The sequence below is a fragment of the Salvia splendens genome, chromosome 7, assembly GCF_004379255.2.
Source record: "Salvia splendens isolate huo1 chromosome 7, SspV2, whole genome shotgun sequence".
In the NCBI taxonomy this organism is placed as follows: domain Eukaryota; kingdom Viridiplantae; phylum Streptophyta; class Magnoliopsida; order Lamiales; family Lamiaceae; genus Salvia; species Salvia splendens.
The window spans coordinates 14,633,591-14,644,470 of record NC_056038.1 but is presented as its reverse complement, the minus strand read 5'-3'; the positions used below and the strand labels follow the sequence as shown (position 1 = coordinate 14,644,470).

Sequence of the window (10,880 nt, the reverse complement as noted above, 5' to 3'; positions counted from 1 at the left end):
AAACACAAACGACGGAGCGTACTAAATTGAAACACGAATGAAACTCTTCGTATAATTTATGTATACTTCAAACTTTTTGTACTTATATGAAACAAAGGTGAAACATTTTGTATAATTTATGTATTTACCCCTCACTTCTTCTCACACCATATTTCTCTCTTCCACTATCACCTTCCATTTTATCATTTTGACCACCAAATCGCCGCCTTGCACTCACCGGTGACTTCGCCGTGCCACTGGTAGCCCACGCCGTGAACCATAGTTTCCAAATCTTATGAACTTGTCTCCAATTTCAAAAAATAAACTTGAAGCTCCATATATAGCTATTTCAAATATTCTTGGGATTTAAGGTTTGAATCTTCTTCCCAACATGTTATTTTTGCTTCTAATTCTATTATTGAGCATAATATGTGGGTAATTCGGACTCTGTTTGAGCATGAAGAAAATTGAAAAGCTATCAATTTTCTCACTTCTATTTTCGAATAGTTGACTGATCTTTATTGATGGAATATGAATAAAGAGTAAATTTCTAGCATGCTTTGATTATGAAAATAGACTATAATTCAAGTTTGTGACAAATCAAAAATTAGGGTTCTTTGAATTGGGAATTTTATATTTGTCATAAATTTGTGTAATTTTAGTTTCATATTTATGCAATTGGAGCCATGGTATGATATTACAAGTATGATAACGACATAAAGATATGATTTTTGGGATAATATGTTGGCCATAAGCTTATAACTTTACTTGAGAGATTTTTGATTAATTTGTTGAACAACTGATTTTGGGGAGTTGTATAAAATCTGAAAATTTTATTTACCAACTAAAATAAAATGTGTGCATGAAGTGGTTTTAAACTCCATGTAGTAGGGTTTGAAATCATGTTAATTTTAAACAAAGAAAGTAATATTCCTGATGAATTCAAGATAATGTCAAGTTTGGTCTGCCTTGTTAATGCAATATTTGTTGGAATTATGACCAGGACAACTTACACCCCTCTAGCCCCTACAACTCGGGAGGAAATTGACCCCGACCGAGCTTTCTCTAGGAAGATGAAGGTCAAGGGTACCAATCAAGAATCACACGAAAAAAATAAACCTCCAAGTAATGTAGTTCACACTTTCTTGTCAGTCCATGAATTTGACATTGCAATCTTAGATAACTTTCGATGGAACTCTACTCTTAAGATATTTTCTTGTTTTGTATATCTTTCATAATGTCTGCTAGTGTCCTTTTTTCATACTCAACTTCCTTTCCTGTTAATCAAAAGATTTTATAGTGTGTTAAATGGCTCATGGCAAAAGTATCATTTCTTCAAAAAACAAGAACCACAAACAACATCATTTTTTATGCACCTAAACTACAAAAGTATCATTTCTTCAATAAAACAGGAGAACTACAAACATCATCCAAACCATATCATTTTATAAACTCAAAGTATCATTTTATCAGCTAAACCAATTATTTTGAAACTACCATTTTATGAAGCCACACTTTCTTGTCAGTCCATGAATTTGACATTGCAATTTCGATGGAACTCTACTCTTAAGATATTTCCTTGGATAATTGTTATGAATATTTCTTTCAATCTGATTCTCACTAATGTACTGACAGGTGTCTTAAGCTGTTATGTCTTCAAGAACCAACTGCCAGAATATTTCCAAAAAACTGGTCTAACTACGCCAGTTTATGAAACTATCAAGGAAGGCCCTTCTAACGTGCCAATTTTTAAATCAACTGTTGTAATGTACAATGCCACATATGATTATCTACCTGGCCTTTTCAATAGGAAGGCAGCAAAGCAGTCGGTTGCTGAAGTTTCCCTCTTGGCACTCACCAAATCCAAAAATACTAGTAGTGGGACCTCCCAGCCTGTGGAAATTGTCATATATTGTTTTGTCGCAACTCTCACGAAATTTAAGTCATGTCGTTGTCTATACTTAACTTTTGATTTTGATTCAGCACGAGACAAGCTTTTCCAAGAACTTGCTCCAAGATTATACTCTAAAGATGAACAATGTTGTGGTAGTGTAAATTTTTCATCTTAGTAGGAAAGCCAAGTAAAATTCCCCGTTATGTAGTAGGTTAATGGATTAGAATTTATTTTGATATGAAGTGTTGTGGCCTAGTGGGCATGAATGCTACCCAATTATTTCTGATTATACACTTCATCAACAAGCCAAATCCATATCAGAATAAATTCTAATCCATTAACGTACTACATAACAGGGAATTTTACTTGGCTTTCCTACTAAGATAAAAAAATTCACTACCACAAGATTTGATGGAATAAGTTATCGAAAAGACATAGTACTATATAATTAGTTATCAAGAGAAATAAAAACTACATATAACGTGGAGGAGCCGTGCCGATAATTGTACATTGATGTCATCATGTGCTCCATCCTTTGCATCCACTCGAGGTCATTCTTCCGATCAGTGTTGTAAGCATCCCAATGCCTGGTTTGTCGATCGAAGCCCTGTTGTATCGCGCCCTATAGGTCAACAAGCCTTTATTTTTTTGAAATTGGAGACAAGTTCATAAGATTTGGAAATTATGGTTCACGGCGTGGGCTACCAGTGGCACGGCGAAGTCGCCGGCGAGTGCAAAGCGGTGATTTGGTGGTCAAAATGATAAAATGGAAGGTGGCAATGGAAGAGAGAAATATGGCGTGAGAAAAGGTGAGAAGAGAGAGGATACTTCTTTGAAACTAAGTATATGTACCATTTTACGATTCGCAATATGAAATTAGTACATATATTATAATAACTGAAGGAATGACTATTACTATAATTTAAATTTATAAGTTGTAGCGTATGGAGGAAGCTGACACTCAGTGTTTAGTTATGCATTCTCAGAATGGGTAACACCCTTAAATAAATATTCCCTCGGTCGATTAAAAATAGTTTTTTACCACCCATAAAAAATAAAATCAAAAAAATCATTTAATAATGTATTTAAAAAAATAATGTTAGTGAATAGAAGTAGATGTTGAAGGGGTTGGCAGTGGAAGCGTGCGTTCTAACGGATCACATAAAAATTTTGATCTATTTACCAGATTATTTAGACAAATCCTATTCGCGTAATTCTCTCATGTATCATGCTCATAACTTGAATTTAAACATGATTTAGCACAAATAATCCCTAAAACATGCTTGTTGCGGAGTTAGCCAATTTACCTCTTTGATTCACTGAAGAATCAAAGATGACTCGCGTCTTCTCCACGTGAAGATCTTGAGTACTAAACCACAGATCTTCTGACTGGTTCCCGAACTGTAATCTGATATCAGTGTGGGCTGATCTCACCAGAATAATAGGACTCACATAAAGAAGATGAAAACTGCTCACGGAGGGAGCTGAAAATCGTCCCTCTGCTTAAAGGAGAGGGGGACGAAAATTCTTGGAGAAAATAATGTGTATTTTCTGTCTCATTTATTCTCCTATTTATATTAAGTCACATATTGGGCCCAGTCAGGGATCTATGGAAGAATTTGGATATGACCTCCCCAATTAGCTTCTTGCTAATTAAATTGAACCCACAATTTAATATAAGCTTATATTGGAATATTACGAGCAGCCACTACAGAAGTAATATTGCACTGCCTATCCAAATCCAAAATTACAAGTATTACGGGTTTCCATTTGTTTGTCATCAATTTCCCGCGCTTAAGATAGAAACGTCCATTAGTTAATCAATGTCTGCTATGGACTTAATTAATTAACGTATTATTATCTCCAAGAGTGGACTTAGCAAGAAACGCTTATTTATTATTCATAGAGTAATCAAAATCCAACTAGCTAGGTTCCAAATAATAAAACCTTGTTTCGAACTCCTCTTGTGGACGTTATCAAACGAGACTCACCTAGCGCACGATTCAACATAATAGCAATCCTAGCACCGCTAGATATTAATCACCACTACCCAATATACCATGATTCTTGGGTTGCGAAAAACCCGCACCTTTTGGTAAGTTAAAGTAGTGCATAATCAATACCGTATGCTCAATGCTAACGTACATTGATTAAGAAATTAATTATCAAGACCTCGCCTTTCAGTAGATAGCATAAAGGCTCGTCTTGCTGTTAGATCCAATTCAGTGCTATACCACACCAATATGTCATCTTATTTCAGTAAGGCTTAGAAATATGCGGACTGACATTGCAACATTTTACGATAGGCAGTCTAGGCCTATCTAGGTTGTGAAATTCTTGTTTTTCTTTGTTCAGAACTGGCCGTGTTACCTTAAAGTGGACGACGCCCACAACCGGTCTACTAAAACAAAGACTTAGACTTTGTTACGTTGTTTATACATTTAAATATGTAATAAACATCCATTAAATGTAAAGCATAACAACATTATGACAAAAATAATATGTTTCATTCCTTTGGAAAATAACATATAAAGTTTTACAGTATTCAATCACTCGAAAGGTAATTTATAGTATACAAACTCTAACAGATGTAGCGTATGGAGACACCTTGTGTTAGTTACGCATTCCTAGAATACATAACAACCTTAAATACTCCCTCCGTCCCATAATATGAGTTACTCTTATTGTGGGCACGGGTTTTAAGAAATGTATAAAATAGTGAGTTGGAAAAGTTAGTGGAATATGAGACCCACTTTTTTATATTGATTTTATATAAAATGTGAGTGAAATGAGTTAGTGGAATGTGCGACCTACTTATCATTTATGGTAAAAATGAATTATGACTCTTATTGTGGGACGTACCAAAGTGGCAAAGTGTGACTCTTAATGTGGGATGAAGGGAGTAAATTCTAAGGGATCGTTTGATAAGAATGACGGGATATAAGAAGATTTGCAAAGTAAGATAAGAAATGCGAGCTTCGTGTCAAGATAAGCTCAGAAGAAGGTTTTTCATTGTTGTTTGGTAGACAACAAACGAGACAGAAATGTTATCCGACCAAATTTGTGAGATACATATCCTAGTATTTTGAGGAAAAACTGCGGCCTTGGATGTGTCATAGAAGATAACACAGGATAGGTTAACTATGATACCAAACAGTTAAAAATACTCATATAAATATCTATATATATGCATTACCAACTTATCAAACAGGTCCTCTAAGTACATGAGTTATTAGAGTGTACTAAGGGCATCCACAATGGGACGCCTGATGGCACGCCCGATGCGTGCCATCGTCCGCCCCATTGTGGGTGCCCGCCATCGTCCGCGCCCTACGCCCACGCCCGATGCATCGTCCGCGGTTGAAGCACGGACGATGACATATCGTCCGCGTCATCGTCCACGCCATTGTGGGCCCGGCGGACGATGGTCGCGGACGATGCCACGCGTTTTTTATTTTTGTATAAATACCCCTACCCCACCTTCATTTGTAACGTTTTATTTTCACGATTTCACTCTCGAAACTCACATTTTTATTATTTCGACGAAATGGATGCAAGTCCCAACAGTCCGATGTTTGGGGAGGCGCGTTGGCCGGGTACAGAACCCGATGAATATCGGCCGTTCAATGCCAACGCACAGTACGATCCCGAATTCAGCACGGAATCGTACAGTTTGTCTGACATGGAGCCGTCACCAAACCGACCCGTCGCCCCCTCCCGATGCGCCTCCGCCGCTGCCACCGACGACACCCCATCCGTCGCCGCCGACGCCACCCCATCCGCTTCTGCCCCCGCGAAAAAGAAGCGGAACCGGCAGTGCGCGCAGAAGTCGCTACCTCCGGGAGTATGTGAAGAGTACGCCCCCGGCCGTACAAACTACCAGCCAGATGAAACCCTTGTATTGGCGAGGTGTTGGGTGGATATATCGGAGGACCCGATATTCGCGAACAACTAGAGGCAGCAGGCGTACTGGGAGCGCATCGCCGAGCGCTACAATGCGGCGAAGCCGCCGAGCGCGTACAAGCGCCAACGGGAGCAGCTCCTCAAGCACTGGGACCAGGTGAAGAGACAAATCAACCTGTTCTCCTCGGAGTACGAGAAGTGCATGAGGGAGCAGGGGAGCGGCGAGATCTTGAGCGATGTACGCGCTAAAGCGCTGTTGTCGTACCAGTCCCTGTACGGCGACTTTAAGCACGAGGCCATCTGGGCGCTCTTGAGGGACAAGCAGGAGTTCCAAGGCGGGATTCTGCACACCGGGGCGACAAAGAGGACGAAGACCACCGAAGCTGGTGGTTACACGAGCAGCAAAAGCGAAACTTGTCCGGTGGACCTTAACCGGACGTACATAGAGGACGATAGTACCGGCACACCGATGTCCTCCCTGCGTCCCATAGGCGTCAAGGCTGCGAAGGCCAAGGGGAAGGCGGCGGCGACATCATCCTCGACCGCCACCGCGCCATCGCCGATCCTGGTCCCGATCCCGGCCCCGAGAGCGACGGCCGCCGCGTATGAGTCGTTGGCAGCAGCCTCGATGGCGAAGATGTTGTAGCAGACGCACAAGGCCCTCAAGAAGTGTATGGACCCCGCCGAAGCCGAAATTCTCCAGGGGTTGATCGATGATCTGCGCCGGAAGTTGGGAATTGCGTAGATTAGCCAACTTGAATCGTGTAACTTTTGTGTATTTATTAATGCAATATTCGCCGATTTTTGGTTACTCGTTGTGTTTTTAAATTAGTTTGCATTATATATTTGAAAACATTTAAATTAATTAACAAAACAATATTAAAACATATAGGGCGCGTCTTAGGGCGCGCCTTAGTTTAATGGTGATAAAACTGCTGACGTGGCGCGCCATATAGGATGCCCTAATAAATAAGTCAAAAAGATTAAAAATATGATTTTAACTTTGTCGATTTCATTGTTTAATGTTATGTATATTTGTGAAACAAAAATTTAAAATTGGCGATATCTTCCAAATATTAAAACAAAAACACTTCAATTTAAATTTGCTTCGGATTCGGGGTTTCTATAAATTCATAGAAGTATGAATGGAAATAATCAAAGTATTTAATGGTGATATACAGATATCTTTACAAATATAAAAAAGGGCAATTTAGTAAAAAAAATGAATTAATAAGAAAATCGGTTTAAATAAAGTCGGTTTAAAAGTTAGGGGTATTTTGTATATATAAATTTTTTCAATTTATCTTTACCCTACATTAATATAATCAATCATGATACATTTATTATAAATGTAAAATACCTAAAATATCCAATTTTGTATATACAATTTTTGTTAATTTATCACTACTCTAAAATTTATGGTGCTAGAAATATGCAATCTTAGTATGTCACTTGGGGGAGGAAGAGGAATATATGACACATTTCTTGACCGGCATAAGATTTTAGAAATTATTGGTTAATGTGTTTAATTGGAGAGGGAAAATGTGGATGTAAGAATTAAAATAGAGAGAGAAAGAAAGATGAATATTTTAATATGAGTGAGAAAAAGTGGTTGGTGTATCAATTGGAGAGAGAAAGTTTCCAAAAAAGGAAACGTGTAATCTTAATTTGGGACAAACTAAAAAGAAAAACTTGTCATCTTAAATAGGATGGAGGGAGTACAATATTATTCGTGTCATTCTCGAATAAATAGTATGACACGAATAAATAGTCGTAAAAGTAAGATAAATAGAATGAAAGAATTGATTACATTGATTGATTATTCACTAAAATAGTCTCCACATGAAATTCCAAGACAACAACGTTAAAATAGCAGTTCCCTTTTTGCTTCTGAATCCACCATAAAATCCCCTCATTTAAATAAATTCCATTTGTTGTTGAAATAATCTTGCTGCCCTTGTCAAAATCCATTTTCATTTCGGCATCATTTTTTAGGTCCGAAACATTTTCCTCAAGCTCAAAATTAGTGTCGACACCTTTCTTTTCATTTCCATCAAAATTCATATTCATTTCAATATCATTTCCGGAATTTGAGGCAGTCTTCTCCACCTCAAAATTTGTTTGTACACATGATATCTTTTTGTCTTTGTAGATGAAGTACAAGATCATTTGAGTAACTCCTAATATAAGTCCCAAAATATTTGGCAACTGCAACAATATTAGCATGAGTCAAAATTTAAAACCAACATTTAATTTTTTGTAAAAGAAATATAGAAAGTAATTAATTTGTTACACTCACTGCAATGTAGTAGTCCCTGATGAAGAATCCATGGAAAAACCAAGTTGTAGCACAAAGGGAGAGGGAAAATGATAGTGCAAATGGCATGAACTCTACACTTCTTGTTCTAATAACTTGTCTCTATAAAGACATACAAATAATTAATAAGTACTCATGCTTATTCATAATTTAAATAGTCTCATAACTCCTTACTAATATTTTCAAGGTTGAGGTGCTCGCAGCAACGAGCAGTTGATGCGAGTATCTTGAAAAGAAAATAATTTGAAAAAGAACATTAATATACCAAACACTTAAAGGAGCGGCAAATACATCAATGTTGATAATGGCACAAACCCATCCTACTAGAGTAACCCTCTTTGAGCCATGTACAACAAGTAGAGAAACTAACATGATCATCCCCAAACCTCCACCATTGAATAGAAGAATCCATCTCATTGTGAATAGCTGAATAAAAATTATCATCATTTTCAACCAAGAAATCAATAGAGGGAGAGGGTGAGAGAGAGAGGTAGTAGTAGTAGTATCTTACCGTGACCTTCTTTGGAGCATATAGTATATAGAGGAAGATGTACAGTGCTTCAATCACACAACCAATACCATTAATGCTAACGATCATATAAGCATTTGTTTTAAGGTAAGCGTAGTAAAGCAACAACGACGATGCGCTGAAAAATGAGATCGAATACGGTATTGATTGAAACCCTTCCGATGATTTCTTCCTACAAATTCTGTAAAACGTTGGCCTGCACATTAACATTACATCAGGGATCGTTTGGCAAGGAAGATAAATAAGACGAAACATAATAAGAACAGACATGTTAAATCAGATAACTATCATACACTAATTACAAAATAAAAACAAATAGTAATGCAATAAAATAAACTCTTTCTTACAATGGCGCCAAGAATACGAGAAAAGATATTATATTGCCTGCAAAACAAAGATAATAAATTTGATTAAAAATGTCATAATTATGGAGTATAATTATTCAATTCAATGTGATTTAATTGAATCGTTATCACAAAACGTTCATGAAAAAACTTAAATAAATAATTCTTACCCAAGAGGCCAAATATGATGGCTAATCTGTCAGCATTGAAAAAGGCCATTTTATTATCTTCTTTATTGAAGTACTGAGCCTAATTTAAAAACACAAATACGATGTATTATTAATTTCTCAAAAAATATGCAAACTTATTTATAGTTGAGACTATTGTGTTTGCGTAGAGGCAATTCATGCATAACTCGTGGCCTATAATTAATCACAATCATTTTACGTTGTTGATATACCAAAAAGGGGGAAATTATATACGATTATTTCATTTCCCCCAAACATATGATTTTTATTGACATTAACCTAAACTTTTGTGTCATAAATTCATACCTAATAACCAAAATTTGTCATACTTTTTGTGATTTATAAACTTACCAATAATCCATCTCACCTGGCAGTCACTGTTATCCTCTTTATCAACTCTCTCATGCTTCCAGTTCTTTTTAAATAATATAATACATTTTTCTTCACCATTATAATAATGAGTTATTTTAGAAAGTTTTTGCTCTCGAAGATTACTTAGTATGGCTAAAAGTACCAAATTTCCAGTTTGTGGAAATTAGTCCGAAAGTAATTATGTTGAACTAGACGAATATCCTCTTTTGTGATGATTATAATTTTGTTGCAAAAGTGTTTGTAGATTAAGCTCTTTTAACAAAATATAATCAATTTCCCTTTCCCTTAGTAGTATAAATTTTAATTATCTCTATTAGACATTTATTTCGCCTAGGAAATTTGCAATTTGTGAAAATTAGTTTGTTTAAATTAATTAATCAGTTTTTTTTTCTTTTGTTAATTAGAGAAAAATTCGCAACACTGCATACCCGAATCGAGCTTAAATACTTTTAGGAGTATTATATAAGAAATTACAGCAAAGTCAATATCATGTCCCAAATTCATCATATTCATACACGATAATACAAAAATCAAAAGCCCGCGGCCTCGGCCTACTATATACTATCTAAAAACTAACGGGTTTGTAAATGTTGGCCTACTACATTTCTAAACACAAATGGGGTTGTGAATATCGGTTTTTAATAAATCTTGATTCGAGTAAGAATAGATTATACAAACACCGATTCACTTTCATCTAGTTATGGAACATGTATAATATTATATACTTAATGATGTCTTTGACAAGATAGTAATACTAGAGAATTATATAGGGACATTCTAATTGTTATTTGATATTATATATAAGCTTAACTCAAAGCCCAATATAAGACCAAGGCTTACCTCAATCTTGCTAAAATTATAACATCAACCATATTTATGTAACCCGCTAATTTATCAAGTTAAGTATCTAATACACAAATCTAATCATTTCTTTTCTATCAATCAACAACGAAAAAATCTTATCTACCCATACTTTGCACGAAGTCCGCAATTCTTATATAGTTTTACATATCTTTTTATATCACATCTTTCATATGCAACGGGTCGTAAGATCTTTTAGAAGTTCTAAACGTAATTTTATTACAGAGTATGATTTCTATTTTAGAAATATGATTGTAATAGATTATTTATCATATTTTTTTACAGTGGTATAATTTATGATAAATTGTTTATTATTAGTTTAAAGTAATCAACAAAAATTATTAGAATTCTGAACTTTAGTAGTATTAATTTGCTTAATTCCAATGACTATTAGTTATACTTAATGACTAAAGTAACTTTTTCAAATTAAATAATACTAATAATATAGGACGATTCATAATTTTCACATTAAAATTCACTTTATAAATTATTA

The 10,880-nt window shown here is 35.7% G+C and overlaps 1 protein-coding gene across 1 annotated transcript; it reads right to left on the bottom strand.

Moving 5' to 3' along the window:
* Nucleotides 1-7,582: 7,582 nt before the first annotated feature.
* On the bottom strand, nucleotides 7,583-9,185 carry LOC121810456 (bidirectional sugar transporter NEC1-like). The gene is made up of 6 exons (XM_042211222.1): nucleotides 9,137-9,185; nucleotides 8,970-9,006; nucleotides 8,605-8,818; nucleotides 8,349-8,519; nucleotides 8,076-8,195; nucleotides 7,583-7,984 (listed from the first exon to the last, which is right to left on the bottom strand). Exons 1-6 carry the CDS (start codon nucleotides 9,183-9,185, stop codon nucleotides 7,583-7,585), a joined length of 993 nt encoding a protein of 330 aa, XP_042067156.1.
* Nucleotides 9,186-10,880: the final 1,695 nt, after the last annotated feature.

Excerpts from the sequence above, each read along its gene's own strand:
- LOC121810456 (XM_042211222.1), bottom strand. The coding sequence starts at position 9,185 with ATGGCCTTTTTCAATGCTGACAGATTAGCCATCATATTTGGCCTCTTG. Across the intron at positions 9,007-9,136 it reads CATCATATTTGGCCTCTTGG|GCAATATAATATCTTTTCTC; the intron begins GTAAGAATTATT and ends TTTGTTTTGCAG. Across the intron at positions 7,985-8,075 it reads TCAGGGACTACTACATTGCA|TTGCCAAATATTTTGGGACT; the intron begins GTGAGTGTAACA and ends ATATTGTTGCAG.